The following is a 17,965-nucleotide window of genomic DNA, read 5'->3' as shown; positions in this document are numbered from 1 at the left end:
GTGTAATGTCAGAAGCTTGAATGTGGCAGGGAAGCTAAAAAAATCTGAAAAGTGAAATCCAAAGGCTCGATATAAATATAATAGGGATGAGTGAAGTGAAATGGAAAGAAGACTAGGATTTCTGATCAGATGAGTATAGGCTAAGATCAACAGCTGCAGGAACTGGTATAACAGGAATAGGATTCGTTATGAATAAGAAGCTAGGGCAGAGAGAGTGTTACGGTGCACAGTCCACTGATAAGGTTGTTATTATCAGAATCGGCGGCAAACCTATGCCAGCGTTGATAGTTTAGGTATTCATACCGAAGTCGCAAGCTGAAGATGAAGAGTAGAGAAACTATTGAGCATATTTAAAGGGGAATGCACTAAGTAAAGAGAGATGAAAGTCGAACAGTCATGGGGGACTGGAATGCAGTTGTAGGGCAAGCGGCACGGGCGAATATGGGCTTGAATCAAGGAACGAGAGAGGAGAAAGGCTTATTGAGTTCTGTAATACGTTTCAACTGGTAATAGCGAACACTCTGTTCAAGAATCACAAGAGGAGGAAGTTTACTTGGAAACGGCCAGGTGTAACAGAAAGATTTCAGTTAGATTATATCATGATTAGACAGAGATCCTGATATCAGATGTTGGACTGTAAGGCGTACCAGGAGCAGACATAAACTCGGATCAAAATTTAGAAGTGATGAAGAATAGCCTGGAGTTTAAGAGATTAGTCAGTAGGAACCAATACGCAAAGAAGTGGGATACGGAAAGTAAGGGCTTACGAGATGCGCTTGAAGTTTTCTAAGGCTATATCTACAGCGATAAAAAACAGCTTTGTAGGCAGTACACTTGAAGAGGAATGGACATCTCTAAAAACGGAAATCATAAAAGTTGGAAAGAAAAACATAGGTAGAATGAAGGTGACTGCGAAGAAATCGTGGGTAACAGAAGAAAGACTTCGGTTGAGCGATGAAAGAAGGAAGTACAAAGATATTCAGGGAAATTCAGGAACACAGAAATACAATTCCCTGAGGAATGAAATGAATAGACCGTGCAGGGAAGCTAAGACGAAATGACAGGAGGAGAAATGTAAAGAAATCGAAAAAGAAATTATTGTTGGAATACTGACGGGTAATGTACAATGTGTACAAGAGCCAAGAGGGTATAATATAAGTGGACGACCAAGAAAGAGTTCTCGGAATAAAATGGTTGTAAGACCGGGATGTCGTTCGCCCCTATTGTCCAATCTGAACATCAAAGAAGCAATGATGGAAATAAAGGAAAGTTTCAGGAGTGGGATTAAAATCCAGAGTGGGAGGTTACCAATGGTATGATTCGCTGATGACATTGGTATCCCGAGTGAAAATAAGGAAGAATTAAATAATTAGCTAAATGAAACGAACTGTCTGACGAGTACAGAATGAGGATTGAGAGTAAATCGGAGAAAGACGAAAGCAATGAAAAGTAGAAAATTAGACCAGCATGTACTTACCACGAAGTAGCTGATGTTAAGGAATTCTGGTAGCTAGGCAGCAAAATAAACAGTGACGGACGGAGAAAGGGCATCCCCGACCAAAGTAAGTCTACTAATATCAAACATTTGCCTAAATTTGAGAAACAAATTTCTAAGAATGTACGTTTGGAACAAGCTAGTGAAACATGGACTGTGGGAAAACCGGAACAGCAAAGAATCGAAGCATTTGGGATGTGGTGCTACAGACTAATGTTGAAAATTAGGTGGACCGATAAGATAAGGAATGAGGAGGTTATGAGCAAAATCAGGGAAGGAATATGGGGAAAACATTATCAAGGAGAAAGGACAGGATAATAGCACATCTGTTAAGATATCAGGGAATGACTTGCATGCTACTAGAGCGAGCTGTAGAGGGCAAACACTGTAGAGGAAGACAGAGATTGGAATACATCCAGAAAATGATTGAGGACTTAGGTTGCAAGTGCTATTGTGAGAGAAAGAGGTTGACACCCAGATGAGTTCGTGGTGGGTTGCATCAAACTAATCAGAAGGCTGATGACTCAAAAGAAAACAAAAAAACGTGCATGTACAGAACCTCGAGAGTTGCCCATCTCCGCGCGGGATTAGCCGAGCGGTCTCAGGCGCTGCAGTCATGGACCGTGCGGCTGGTCCCGGGGGAGGTTCGAGTCCTCCCTAGGGCATGGGCGTGTGAGTTTGTCCTTAGGATAATTTGGGTTAAGTAGTGTGTAAGCTTAGGGACTGGTGACCTTAGCAGATAAGATTTCAGACACATTTGAACATTTTGAACAAATTGCCCACCCAGTCCGGAATTAACCATCCAAGGGGGCCTCACATCATGCCATACACATGTGTCACTGGTATCGAAGGTCGACAAAACATCATATTTACCAGTGTCGGGGGCTGCCAAATTGCGAGGCAACCACTTCTCGCCGAAGGGCAGTCTTCATAGTTTGCTGCTAGGCGGTATTGGCAGCGCAACAAGAGGTCCTGGGTCGCGAAGACCTACTTCTTTCCACAATAAACGTGAACGAAAATAGATCTAAGATATCCTCGCTTCCAGATAGTACTTAGACCAATTCACGACCATCCGATGACAGTTAAAATATCCAGCCCACGCCGACACCGCCATGTCCACCACTGATTCGGACAACGCCCTCAGTCACCATAACGCCACTCACATATTTGTATTTTGGTTGTGGATGTCGTAAAACTCTGCTTGAGTTATTCTTCTAGTACATTGGCTGTTGACTGTTCCATGTCTAGACGGAAGAACTTAGATATTTTGTACAACTTTAACTCCATGAACTGATGGATGAACTGTACTGTTAGTTGAACATTGCTTCAAGACAGTCGCAACGAGACCCAGCATTTTCATTTTATGTTACCAACTTGTTTGTTTCTTAGCTACAGCCTTCAGACACTGACTTTCAATTTTGTAGTATTATTCGTTGAAACAGACAAACAGTGCTTCTTGGTTATGCCAAAAAACATTTTGAAGAATCTTTGACATTGTTTGTGACGCCTATGGCTGATCGTCAGCTATGATCATATGCCATGCAAGGGTAATGGCGTAACCTGTCGCAATCCAGTGGAGCTATAGGTGGCTGCAGGGAAGCCAATGGTCATTTTTGTGCACAAAACCTTTTAGCAATCTGCTCATCTCGCCTGCCAATCCTTATTGTGAGCTGAGGCATGCGAGTATGTGTTCCAACACTGAAGCAAGTTGCGGTCAGCACCTGGCCTGATTACAAAGATTCCAAGTAAAACTCAGATGCTCATAGAAGAATCGGACGAGCGTGCAAAATTCCGTTAACGTTTGACAGTTCAATATTTCACGGAATGACAAAGGCAGAGAGGTAAAAATTGACACACATGTTGGAATTGGGAAACCAATAATCTACCAACAATTGACTTTTAGCAAAAGATAATGTTCTTGATAACAAATTCCCAACATGTCGGCCGTCATTGATCGCTAATACTCGTACACGAGGGACAACGTTGTGTATAGCAGGATACACCACATCAGAACATGTGGTGGAAAATTGCCATCAAATATTGTACTTCAGCATCCCTAATAAGACGGTAGACTTGTGACTTCATGTAACCCCACAACCAATAATCACACGGACTGAGATATGTGGATCTGGGAGGCCAAGCACAACGGAAGTGGCGACTCAGCGCGCCATCCGCACTAAACGATGTGCGCAAGAGATTTTTCACAAGTGTAGCAATAAAGGGAGGAGCGCCACTCTGCAAAAAAGTTCTATCGTTCAGCAGATGTTTATCAGCCAGGCTAGGGACGAGGCGATTCTGTAGCATATCGGCTTGCCTTTCACCTCTCACGACTATGCTGCGTCACTAACTTTTTTTTGCCCAGTGTCCTCTGTTGTCCGGAGTTTTCAGTCGTTGTTGCTTTCAATGAAACCCCATGTCATTTAAGGTATTTTTGCCAAGTTTTAATCATTACCTACATTATCCCGTGAGCTTGTGCGTTTTCGAATGCAAGCTTATCTTTGAGTCACCGTGTACAATACACTCTGGCCATTAAAACTGCAAGAGTAGGAACAGAGCAAATTACGAAATTTTACTTATATGGATACAGTTTAGTAGGAAAACACACACACAAATGGGAAATTCAAATTGTAGATCATTTAGAGAAGTACAGAGTGAAAAATTTTGTGGATTGAGTGCAACCTCTGGTAGTAACAATTGCTCATTCCAGCTAGGCATCGAATCGAACAGAACTTGAATGACAGACAAGGATTCGTCATTCTATGCTGCTTCAGCCACAAGGACAGAAAAAAAATCACAACAGTGAAAAATAATTAGCGCAGGGTATTGAAATTTGGGAAATGCATTTGTCTGAGTAGCATATTTAAGTGGTTAACATTGAAATATCAGTGGGTAATGTAAGCGTGAGATAATCCATTGCAAAAGGGAAATACTGGTACATTAATAACAGGTGTAACCGCCAGCATATTGAATGCAAGCATAGAATCGCCCATGCTTTGTGTTGTACAGGAGCCGGATGTCAGTTTCTGGAATGAAGTTCCACGTCTGTCGCACTTGGTCGGTCAATACAGGGACAGTTAATGCTATTGTCGTTCGATGATGTCCCATATGCGATCGATTGGAGACAGATCTGACGATCCAGCAGGCTAACGCAATATGTCCATGAAGGAGACGATATTGGGTTCAAACAGCAATATATGGATAAGCGTTATCCGGTTGGAAAACATCCGCTGGAATGCTGTTCATGAATAGCAGCACAACAGCTCGAATCACTTCTCTGACCTACGAATTTGCAGTGAGGATGTGTGGGATAACCACGACAGAGCTCGTGGTGTCATATGAAACGACACTCCACCCCAGACCATAACTCCAGGTGTAGGTCTAGTGCGTGTAGTGCACAGATAGGCAGCTTGCAAGCCCTCAGCTGTCCGCCTACTAGCCAACTCATGGCCATTACTCGCACTTCACCCTGCCCGCCAACGAGTTCTCGCTTGACACGTCAGAAATCGAACATGGCGCTAGTCTGAGGTATATGGAATGCATTCTACAGGACGCTTGGCTCGGAGCTGTCCTTGAAGTAATCGCTTTATAGAAGTTCGTGGTGTCACAGTGGTGCCAACTGCTACTCAGATTTCTGCTGCAGATGTAGTACGAAGCGCCAGAGACATACGCCAAACACGATGGTCTTCCGTCTCGGTAGTGCCAACCTAGCGAGCGTAACCTGGTCATCTTGCGACTGTATAGTGTCGTGACCACCGCTGCCAGCAATCATGTACAGTAGCTACTTTACTGCCAAGTCTTACTGTAGTATCGCAGAACGATCATTCAGTTTTGTAGCCCTGTTTCACGATCTCGTTTATACTCTGTAAGGTGTTAATATTGGCGTCTTTGTTGCCTTACAGACATTCTTGACGAACATCAACGCACCACGTCCAATCTCAAACGTAACGAAGGCTCACGACCACTACATCTTGCAATTGAAGCAAACCTGATTTGCGTAGTTGTAGTGGAGCTACTGGACCCACTAGTATGGAACTGAATGGACAGCATTTGTCAGATGCAGAAGCATGCATGTCGCAAAAATCATTCTTGGTATTACGATTTCTTTGCGTCAGTATATATGTCAGAGTTTATCAATTGTATTTACTGGCCATCTCAGCAACCCGTGACCAGATGTTTCCAGTGGGTGAGACATCTGGAAAATGCGCTGGCCAGAGAAGCAGTCGAACACCACCAGACATGACAGCAACATTCAGTGTTGTCTTGTGTTGTTAAAAAATTGCGTCATGGACTCCTCAGAGGCAGAGAAATGGCACTAGCCTTAACACGTTAGTAATGTCATGCTTGCTGTCTAAATTACAAGCCACGTAAACCACAAGTTATCCAGTTCTCTGCCCAAAGATTCTCCATACAATTACGCCATGTGTTTGGCACTGTATGACGATTTCGAATGCAATCTGGCAGCATTCGTTCTCCTTGGTGTCTCAGTATACAGATATGTCTAACTTGATGTTTTCACCGGCCGGAGTGGCCGTGCGGTTCTAGGCGCTACAGTCTGGAGCCGAGCGACCGCTACGGTCGCCGGTTCGAATCCTGCCTCGGACTTGGATGTGTGTGATGTCCTTAGGTTAGTTGGATTTAATTAGTTCTAAGTTCTAGGTGACTGATTACCTCAGAAGTTAAGTCGCATAGTGCTCAGAGCCATTTTTTTATGCTTTCGTCACAACTGAAATTCGCCATAAGCACGACGTGGAGTCACCTCTCTGTCCGGTAATGATGTTGAGTGCCCACTGTCGGCGTACCTCTCGCTGCTGCCACCTCATGGGAAGCCTCAACAATGGTCGTCCTGCTGCCAGGCACTAGTGCTCTCAGTCTAAACACTTGCCTTGCTGTTTACGAGCCCATTTACCGACTGAGACTGCGAGACGTGGCTGCGCTATCTTACACAGTCGACCAAGCGATGTGCTTGAACTCTCCAGAGCTAGTTATGAGAAGATGAAGCCGTTGATCCCACGTAATGCGTTCAGCCTCTCTCTCTTGAACTCATAGATTCCATATCTTCACGTCAGTCGTACCGAACACTGAGAGCAGGAACATCGCGGAACGATAAACTGCAGTTTTGAAATGCCATGATACCACCACTGTCGAATTCCAAAACATGCTGGTAGACTTTTCTCCTTCCTACGAGACGTATGACATCATCTTCATATGACAAATCAATCTTCAAATACGGTATCTGGTCCATATATGTAGAATGTATGCGTTGTTACTCCCACCTACTTTGTGAGTGTGTGCTGAAACGCTTATCATCTGCTTATTAAGTTAGACTGTTCATTCCATTTAACACTACCTGTAGTTCTTTTTCACTTTCTCTTAAGACTGTAATGTCAGAAGTGAATCTTATCATTCATATCCTTTTACCTAGAATTTTAATCGCGCTCTTAAAGCTTTGATTTTACGTCATTGGTTCTTCATCGTACAGATCGAAGAATAGGGGCGAAAGGTTACATCCTTGTCTTACACTCTATTTAAATTGTGCGCTTCTTTCTTGTTCTTCCAGTCTTATTGTTCCCTCATAATTTTTGTACATACTCTATAGTACTCGTCTTTCCCTATAGCTCACCCGCATTTTTCTCAGAATTACGAACATGTTTTTTCATTTTACATCGTGGACGCTAAAGTCAAACAGATCATCATCTAACAGATCCTCATTTTCTTTTCCATTATTTTACGTATTTATTATTTCATTCGGTCAGCAGCTTGGATGCATGAGCTGTCTACCTGCTTGTGCGATAGTTGTCCCACTTGTAGGCTCTTGCTTAAGAGTGATATCCGACTGCAATCATAATGTTACCGTCTTTGCTTTTAATTTCGCTCAACATCGCTTTGGCTTCTTTCTTTGCTGAGTCATTTATTTTGCTGAATCATTTATTTTTCGATTTCTTCACATTTATCCTTAGGTTCCATGCACTTCCTATTAATTTCACCCTAAGTGACATGTATTTCAGTATCCCCGAATTTCCGTGAATATTTTTGTACTTCCCTCTTTCGTCGACCAACTGAACTATTTCTTGTGTTAGCCATGGCTTCCTCGCAGAGACCTTCCTTGTACCTATTTTTCTCTTTCCAGCTTCTGTGAATTCCTTCTATAACTGTTCTTTCCTCTAAAATTGAATTGACTACTGAGCTATGCACCGATTCTTCATCGCTAGACTCTTAAATGTCAGGCAACTCTTTATCATTACCAAATTGTGATGTAGATCTGTATCTGCTCCTTGGTACGCCTTACAGTCCAATATTTGGTTTCGAAATCTTTGCCTGATCTTGCTCTAACTGGAGTCTTCCTATATCTCACGGTTTATCCAAGTGCAAATCGTCCTCTTGTGGTTCGTAAAGATAGTAATTATTTGCTGTTGCTAGCCGAAATTTATTGCAAAACCACCAATCCCATATTGTCCCGTAAAGTTTTCTTCTGCTCCTTCCCCTTCAACCGCATTCCAATCCTCAATTACTATTAGATTTTCGTGTCCCTTTACGTACTGAATTACCAGTTCAAAATTCTCATACAATTTTTCTATCTCTTCTAGACTTTCTAGCTTAACTAACATGTTGAGACTTCTGACATTCCACACCCCGACTCTTAGAACGTCAATCTTTCATTGGTCATTCAATATTTTCTCACGGTCATCTTCCCTCGGCAGTCCTCTTCCGCAGATCTGGATGGGGGACTGTCCGAAATCTTTTGCTTACAGAGAGATCATCACGACACTTGTTCAGTACTGGTCCCACGTACTAGGGATACACATTACGTGTCCTTAGCGCAGTGGTTTCCATTGGATTCTGCATCCTCATACCGGCGATCACTGCGGATTCTTCCGTCTTTTAGGAGCAGTCTCCTACACCATGGGGCGAGAGAGTGCCGTGGATCTCCGTCCGCACCTCCATCCTCTTTAACAATGAAGTTGGCAGAACAAGGGTGATTTCTTATGCCAGATTTATTCGGCTGCCATTGCTGATGATTTTTAATCAATTTTTTTAAGTAGTGGAGAGGTTGGCATCTGGAATCCAAGACTTTTTCATTGCTAGTCAAAAACTCTATACTTTTTTCTTCCCACAGAGTCTTTTATTACAGATGGCAGCGAGGCATCCTTTTTTTCCTGATTATAAAGGAAACTACAAGAGAAGAAGGATCTGTTTGTCACCACCACTTTGACCCTAAAAGAAAAAGTAACAATAACGCCACTTCAGACATGTACCCCTAACTACGCCTATCCGAATAGCTGTACCTAAACATAACAAAGGTGGAAAGGAAAGGAGCGAGAGGATATCATATGCTTGTAAGAGCGGTTTTTTATTCTAATGATCAGGTTGCGTTTTAGTGGTTTGTTTATGTATGTAGCAGAGCAGAATTTTTCTTTCTTCGAGTGAACTCACTGTGTGAACCAATTCACACAGTGACTGTTCGCCTGCCGGTAATACACATAAACTTGGAACATAGGTATCATTTGTGGTGTAAGTCTGTCAAGAGTGGCACGTGTGAAGAATGCCAGAATTCGCTGGACCAGATGCCAGACATCTACTGCTGGAGATCTCCGCCCTGCAAAACGGAGAGTCGGCGAGATGAACTTTGTGGAGACAAGAACGATTGTTTACCGTTGGCGGTGACGTACCACACGGAGCGTGCAGTAGTGCCAAGACAACGGACGTCCGCAGCCCACCATATATGACGCCTCCTATAGATCGGATACTTCTATCACATTGGAGGCGCAGTGCCTGCAACTTGTATCAGGAAAACCAAACTGAAAACTGTAAGATTTGCAGGATATGTGATCGCAGTGGTTACCACACTGGACTCGCATTCGCGAGGACGACGGTTCAATCCCGTCTCCGGCCATCCTGATTTAGGTTTTCCGTGATTTCCCTAAATCGATTCAGGCAAATGCCGGGCTGGTTCCTTTGAAAGGTCACGGCCGATATCCTTCCCCATGCTTCCCTCACCCGAGCTTGCTCTCCGTCTCTAATAACCTCGTTGTCGACGGGACGTTAAACACTAATCTCCTCCTCCTCCAGGATATGTGATAAGGATGAATGTGGATAGTATGAAAAATGAGTGTAGGGGAAGAATGGTATGACGAGCCGTGAGGTAAGTAGGAGTTGGGTTGTTAAGTATTGGTCGAAATTGCGGATGAAGTTTGGAAACTAAGGAGGCAATTGCACACATATATTTTTCAACGCACCAGAGATTGATGACAGAGAAGGCCAGGAATACGACACAGGGTCACCAGTGGAGCGGACAAAATGATACTGACGATCACGAAAGAAGGGCGGAAGAGAAGGATGAAGAGGATATATGGCCAAGAGTAGAAAGCGGAATTCATGACGTGGCTACATGTGGTGCCACAAAGGCCGAAACGAAAGGAAAAGAAGAACATTCCTCATACTCTAATACGTTAAAAGAGCTTGGCTATGCCATTTTCTGTGCACCAGGAGACAAATTTCCAGGAGTAGTTGCGAAATATAGATTAGTAATTATATATCGAGGATCCGCGATAGTTTAATGCTAGTTCAGCATAAAAATATGCAAAGGAACCTCTGTTCGGCGGCTGGGATAGAAAGAATGATAGGGAGTTAACTTCACGACAACGTGTTAGGGACAGACCACAAGCTTGAAATGGGAAAAACCTGGGCAGTAACTGCGTCGTGTTTTTACCACAGGACCACATCAGCATTCATATTTATCGCAACCACGGACGACGTAACTCTATACGGTGGGCAAGGGTTTTAACCACAGTCTTCGCAGTCCTGAACACCTGCAGAACCGAGGTTGCTTTATGCGTTTCAGGATGTCTATCCTACAAATTGCATTGATGATTTACTTCAAATATAAGCTTCTACAAGGCAGCTACAGGTATATTAGTCATTTAAACGGGTGATACGGCGGTAGCGGACCATACACATACTTCATGAAGTCACATACGTAAGACAATGGTATACGTCATCCCGTCGATGTGACAGATAATCTCCCAATTTACACACTGGAGTTAGGTTGAGCTTCGAGAATCAGCAGGTCGATGAAGGAGTGTGCGGCGAAAGACGACTTGGTTGGTTGGTTGGTTTTTGTTAGGGGGACCAAACTGCAAGGTCATCGCTCCCGTCGGATTAGAGAAGAATGGGGAAAGAAGTCGGCCGTGCCCTTTGAAAGGAACCATCCCGGCATTTCCCTGAGGGGATTTAGGGAAATCACGGAAAACCTAAATCAAGATGACCAGACGCGGGATCGTACCGTCGTCCTCCCGAATGCCAGGCCAGTGTGCTAAACACTACGCCACCTCACTCGGTAAGGACGACTTATCTCTTGTTCTGTCAGGGCACAAAGAGTTTCATGTACGAGTACTCTCGTCATGCCTTGTTGGTTCTTTATTTCTTTGAGGCAGACATCTAGGAACAAGCGGGTGTCGATGAAAAACTGAGCGACAGTAAGATATTCAGTTCGTCGCAGCTGTGCTCTGTGACCTTGTGATATAACCAGATACTCCACTGCCACATTTAGACTACAGTCTCTGCTCGTCCCTTTGTTGAAGAGTCACGGAATCACGAGTACTCCACATCACGCAGTGGCGAGCCTTATAAAAGCTCTGCAGCCCATGTTCACAACAACACTTCCATCACCATGAGGGCGACAGTGGCAGCTCTTCTCGTGTGTCTTGTGGTGAGTAGTAAGGACTGAGACTTTATCGAAATTTGTGCTCAACGTATCTTTACTGGTACTTATTTCTATATTAACTTGCAAACACTGTATGCTTCAAAATGTACCTACAACATGGTATTCTCGAGTGTAAGGGTGGAAAATTATTTCCAACATTTTCGGATCTGTAAGCGACTTCAAATTAGTTCTACACGCATAAGTGAAGAGAGTGTACGAGATTGTTAAAAATTTCTCAACTACGTGTGACTCGTTATAAGCTATACATCCATAATTTCATTCAATAATCGGCATATTTCTTCTTATTGGACAAATGTTTGAGAGGGTGACAGTTGCAATCACTGTCTCACCATTCACACGCGATTAAAGGGGATTTCCTAAATCGCACGACATCAATCCAAAAAGATTCGACAATAAATTAATACAAAGTACAGGAAAATTAAGATGTTGATTTCAACGCTCTAGGTGTTCTACATCCCCTCCCCTGTCCCACCTAATTAGAAGGCACAGAACATTCATACACCCATGAGTAACTGTCAGTGAAATCTGTCTTTGACACGTTGTTCAACTGGTGTGTCCCATTGATTTGAATGTCAGTTATGTCGTCAAATCGCTAAAACTTCATATGAAATTATGCATTTTATCATTCTGCGATAGCTTCGATTTCATAACACCAAATCTGATCACCCGTGATGGCTTGTTCTAGAAAAGAATTGTCCACGTGTTTGATTTCAAGCTAGTCACGGCATGTGCCCGGGCATAGTTGCTTTCGTTCATGAGACAACCCGAATGGGACAAACCTTGTACAGACTTTGCTTCTCTTCAAGAAATTCTGAAGAATGCCTGAAACACTTAGAGATTTTGCTCCATTGCGATTTCTGAGGCAACAGTGATTACACCATATGGTCGCAAGTCGACGTTACGGGAAAACCGCAACAACAAAAAATAATTAATATAGAGTAAAGAAATTTCGGGAACAGATTTAACTACGTATCATATTTAAATCATTTACATAGCAAGACGACAGGACAGTGTAAGTGCGAGATAAGGTATCGCAAATATGAAATGTTGGTACATTAATAACCGGCGTAACCGTCAGACTGTTGAATGCAAGCACGCAAAGGCGAATGCATTGTGTTGCACAAGTGCGGATGTCAGTTTTTGGGATGGCGCTTCACGCCTGTTGCACTTGGTCGGTGAATACGTGGACGGTTAATGCTGTTTGTGGACTACGATGGAGTTGTCAGCCGATGACGTCCCATACGTTCTCGACCAGAGACAGATCTGGCGATCGAGAAGGCCAAGGCACATGTGGACACTGTAGAGCATGTTGGCTTACAACAGCAGTATGTGGACGAGCATTGTCCTTTTGGTAAACGCTGTTCATCAATGGCAGCACTGCAGGTCGAATCACCAAACTGATGTGCATACCTCCAGTCAGAGTGCGTGGGATGACCTTGAGACTGCTGGTGCTGCCATGCAGAGTGGCAGTCCACACCAGACCATAATTCCAGTTGTAGGTCCAGTGTGTCTAGCACGGCAATTGATAGGCTGCAGGCCCTCGCATTACCTCCAGCTAACCAACACACAGCCATCACTGGCACTGAGGCGAAATCAACTTTCATCAGAGATCACAACAGACAGAATAGTCACACATCATAATTTCTGCGATTTATTGTCTTTGTTTCAAAACTACATTAGCGGAATCTTAATCTCCATTCAGATGGAATACCACTTAATTTCCATCTACATATATGACGTAGTTCACAGTATGACATTCAAATACAGGTATCAGCATGCCGCAGCCAAGAGACTCCTCCTGGCCCTCCTGGACCAACTGATGGGCCACAACCAACTGGTCCACCAGGCCCACCAACCGGAGGTCCTGATCCAACAGGTCAACCTACTGGAGGTCCTGAACCAACTGGACCACCAGGCCCACCAACTGGAGGTCCTGAACCAACTGGAGAGCCCCAACCAACTGGAGGGCCACAACCAACTGGTGGGCCTGAACCAACTGGACAACCAGGGCCGCCTCCCCTGTTTTAGAGTGGTGTTTTCTATTGGTGCAAGATCAGCGCATCTGGGAACGTTAAAGGATTTCAGTTTTTACCTTTGTAGTTGACTTTAACCGAATTAATTGATGGAAGTGTTCTTATGATTCATAAAAACCAATTCTGATTGAACTAGCAATGAAAAAGCTCCATTAATGCTTTATTTACTGTGTGCTGTAAAAGCAACCAGTTCTCCAAAAATATGGTACCAATATTTAAAAATTATTACAGGAGTTACTATCGCTTCATACCTCATCAAATTCTTTACCACTTCATTTGCAGTTCCAAAAGATGCTGTACGTTGCCGAAGGAGCCCGTGTTACAGACTACGTGTACTTCATGAACTGATATGTGCAAATAACATACTTTGAGAAAACACTCTTCTCATCTATAGAGAGCCCTGTGAAAGATTACTGATACATAACTTTTGAACGAAAAGGATTTGATGCTCTTTAATACAACTTGCGGTTTAAGATGGTTTCCTTGAAGCCTATTTACTCCTCCTTCAACTATATATTTTTTACCTCTTTTTATGTATGGGTATTAGCAAACATTAGTTTGATAGTGTGATTCTTAAATTTAACTATGCTTCTGTTATTTGATTAATAAGTTGCCTTCGACAACAGTATTTATCTGGGATCTGGACTTTATGTTTCGTAGATAACAGCATCTAGAACGAATATTAACCGCAATTCAGCGTTACACCAGCGGTAGCAATGGCAGAAGGGAAGGGTACGTACCCCTTTTAGACCGTTCGTGCTGCCAGTTGCAGGGAACCTGTCGCTAATGAGAAATTAAGCTTCCTTCATGAAGATATGAATATTAATCATTATAAGTAGATGGTGTACTCAGTATTGTTTTAGAATAACGTCACCAATAAAAATAGAAGTCACTAAACTTAATCAGACCGATATGACCATTCCCTTCAGTCTGTAGCAGAATGGCTATGTGAACGCTACTACATTCAGTGTAAAAGATTAAATAGGAAAGAAAACAGACTGAGAGTCATTAAGGAAATAACTAGTGGATGCATCTTCTTTATAGCGGAAATATTCTTGACGGTTCTCTCAGCAATATGTGCTCTGAGTAATACACATCCACCCATATCAAATTGGGTAGACTGAAATATTATTGAAAGTCTAAAGAAGAAATATGTAATTGATAATTAAACTTCAGTAAAAAATTCTCAAACCATAACTTTTCTGATAATTCAAGGTTGGCCTTCCAAAAATTTCCGAACTGGTGCCCATTTATATGTAGGGGCAAGATATTAGCACTAGATAAGCTTAATGCATGTCCACATATTTAAAGGCTCAATTTTTCTCGCACAGCATACTTCAATGTAACACGAATGGGACCACGGTTAAGAACAAACAATATGTTATTATACTGCACTCTTTCAGGAGACCCAAACACTGCTATCCCAGCCATGGTAAATAAATGGAACGTATTCTATTGTGCTGCATGTCCTGTAAAGATAATGTTGTATAGAGAGATGATGAGTTTGTTGGACGCCTGTTCCCAAAAGGACTTCAAAGAAGTGGTAATTATTCTTCAGATAATACTTTTGCAAAACTAGAAAATTAAAAATGATAAAATGTGCCAATTGATAGGCAGCAAAAATACGGCAAATTGTAGGTCATTATTGCTAGTGGTTGACAGGAAAATGTTCGTTATATAGCGAAAGAGAATATTTGGGGGAAACGATGTTTGAAATTTTAACAGAAGTTCACGAATTCTTTAAGCAGGTTCCGTGCTTTGTGTATCTTGCTCGTGAAAGTATTTATTTTTCCTCGCACCACTCCTCCTTCTCTTATTGTTTGTGAATGACGTATTACTGAATACGTGATTTTTAGAGAACAAGACACCTAATAATATTCGCTTTGGTGCATATGGCAGTAGAATGGTATACTCCATAGCGTATAATGTGCTCTGCCTACAAACCTTGAACAGTTATATTGATTATGTTTAAACGCTCCAGACACTTGGTTGACATACGATAGGTACCAACGACCAAAGCGTGTATATGCACGTAATTACCTACCAAATATTGTCATGGGCATTAGAAAGTAAATTTTCAGAGACTGGTCTGACTCTGAGTTACTAAATAAGTGTCTCAATGGGATTACACGGAATCAAATTGAGAGAGTGGGCAACGTAGTTTGGACAAGATCTCTGGTCCTCATATGCTTGAAACTTTTTTACAGAGGACGTCGTAGTTGATGTTATCTTATACCACATTACAGCTAGGAGCGTTCTCCACATTTATACAAAAAACTGTAGTTATTTTGTTACTGATTACTTCCATGTAGGCTTGATGTACATACAAAAGCAATTTTCAGGCATGTCATAAGTGCTGTGTAATAAAGATACAATACAAAGGCAACAACAAAGGTATTATGTTAGTCTTGAGACTCGCCATCTCAAACTGTCCCACGTGCGCCAACTGTAGGAAGATGTAACACAGATGGTTGGTTATACATTTCCAGCTAATATTTTATGAGCATCCTGTTTAAATACACTTTTTTGAATATAAGTTTAATAACGTCGACTTCGGAGATGTTATGGCAACTCTGGAACAATAAGTGAAAGTCATCAATAAATCATAACATAATCTGGAAAATGTCATTAGTTTATAGCACACAAATACTACACAAACCAGCATATGAACCCATAACCTGTTAATTTATACACAATCAAAATTATACAACATTTTACTTTGGGATATGTGCTCGGAGTACTTAGCCAGTAGTAAGCTACAATAATACAGCCAAATCTTGTGTATCAGATGTTTCGTACAAAATCTGATATCACACTGAAAAGTCAGGAGCTTTTATGAGGTCCAAGGAAGGAGAAAAGAGATAGCTCGGACTGTCAGGAAATAACTGATCGTGGCACATCAGTGAGAAAATGTTTTCAGACATTGAAATAGATTATTAAGTTTGGACAAGTTTAAAAAAAAGTAAAAAAGTTTATCTCTGCAGCAGTGGACGAACATCTCATCACAGACGTTATCTTTCGTTACGGAGGAGAAGGAAGGGTGAGACACCAGGAAAAGCTCTGTCAAAGTACTGAGTCATAAAAATTAGATCACAACTAAATATTTTCGTTCTTATAAAATCTCAGCAGACAGTCTATGAAAAGCAAATACACGTTTGTAATATTGTAGATTTAGAAAACATCTACATCTACGTAACTACTCTGTAATTCACGCTTAAGTGCGTGGTAAAGGATGCTTCGAAAAACCTTCAGAATATTTCTCTACCGTTCCATTGTTTAACAGCATGTGGGGGAAAAGAATACACACATCTTTCTGTACGAGCTCAGATTCGTGTTATTCTATCATGATGATCATTTCTCCCTAAGCATGTTGACGATAATAAAAAGGTTTCACATTCAGAGGAGAAATCTGGTCATTGCAATTTCGTTATAAGATCTCACTGCAACCAAATAACCCTTTTGTCTTAATGACCACCAAACTATTTTATCATATCCATGACAGTATTTCGCCTGTTTTCCGATAGTAGAAAGCTGCCCTTCTTTGACCTGATCTGTCTGGTAAGGATCCCATACAGAACAGCAGTAGTCCAGTAGAGGACGAACAAGCACAGTGAAGGCCGTCTCTTTAGCAGAACTGTTACAGGTTTTCTGTCAGTAAAACGTAGTCTTTGGTTTGCCTAAATAAATAGCCCTGCTAATGCATAACGACAACGGATGCACTGTTATCCTCGTCCCCCTGACACGCCTTATATACACTTAACTGTTAGTGCTGCCACCCGCCATCTGTGCGTGGCTACTGAGTTGATGTCGAGCATTGATGGCGAAAACACAGATAATAGTGTATCGGAGAGCGAGTTTATGAAGAGGCAAATGCACTATATCTATCCCTACTAAATATACACTATCCAATCAAAAATATCTGGACATTTATCAGTGCACATTAATATGCAGGGTTTTGCCAACTTGACGTCTTGAACTCCACTTTCGTTGAGGTATCTGAATATCTGGCGAGGAATGGCAGACCGTTCATCCTCAAGAGCCGATACCAGTGAAAATCGTGACGCTGAACGCTGGTGGCTAGGGCGGTCTCGACGTTCTGACTCTGTTCCATTGGGTTCAGGTCGTAAGTCTTTGCACGCCAGTCCATTTCAGGAACAATGATGTCTTTTAAGCGGGACCATCGTCACCAAACTGAATGTCTACTGTACACAGTAAACCATGCTTTAAAGTGTGTCCATATGATGCCACATTCAACCTTTTCCTAAACGTAATATGGGTACCAGAAGTACAACCACCAAAAATGCGACCACACTGAAACACCATCTCCTCTGTGCTTCACTGTTGACACATGATGGCAGGTAATTTCATCCAGATTTCCGCCAAATCCAAATCTTCCATCATATTGTAAGAAGGCTCTTTCGGTTTTTATGTTGGTAACGCCGCCATTGACTGTGCAGTGTGAAGTCTGTGGCTGGTTGGACTCATAATATTCGCTTATATACTGTTGGGCTGTTGGATATGAACAGCACGTAGCGTTGTGCAGTTGGAGGTGAGCCGCCAGCAGTGGTGGATGTGGGGAGAGAGATACCAGAGATTTGAGAGCGGACGATCTGGCCGTGCGTCCGTCAGAAAAAAGGAAATTTGTAAGACTGCATGTCATGAATATATATATATATATACACTCCTGGAAATTGAAATAAGAACACCGTGAATTCA

At 42.3% G+C, this 17,965-nt stretch overlaps 1 protein-coding gene across 1 annotated transcript; it reads left to right on the top strand.

Moving 5' to 3' along the window:
- Positions 1-11,056: 11,056 nt before the first annotated feature.
- LOC124596193 (proline-rich protein 2-like) lies at positions 11,057-13,401 on the top strand. Its single transcript, XM_047135237.1, has 2 exons — positions 11,057-11,201; positions 12,984-13,401. Exons 1-2 carry the CDS (start codon positions 11,163-11,165, stop codon positions 13,242-13,244), a joined length of 300 nt encoding a protein of 99 aa, XP_046991193.1. The 5' UTR covers positions 11,057-11,162; the 3' UTR covers positions 13,245-13,401.
- Positions 13,402-17,965: the final 4,564 nt, after the last annotated feature.

The sequence above is a fragment of the Schistocerca americana genome, chromosome 2 (genome assembly GCF_021461395.2).
Source record: "Schistocerca americana isolate TAMUIC-IGC-003095 chromosome 2, iqSchAmer2.1, whole genome shotgun sequence".
Lineage (NCBI taxonomy): Eukaryota > Metazoa > Arthropoda > Insecta > Orthoptera > Acrididae > Schistocerca > Schistocerca americana.
This window is presented reverse-complemented; position numbering and strand designations above follow the sequence as displayed.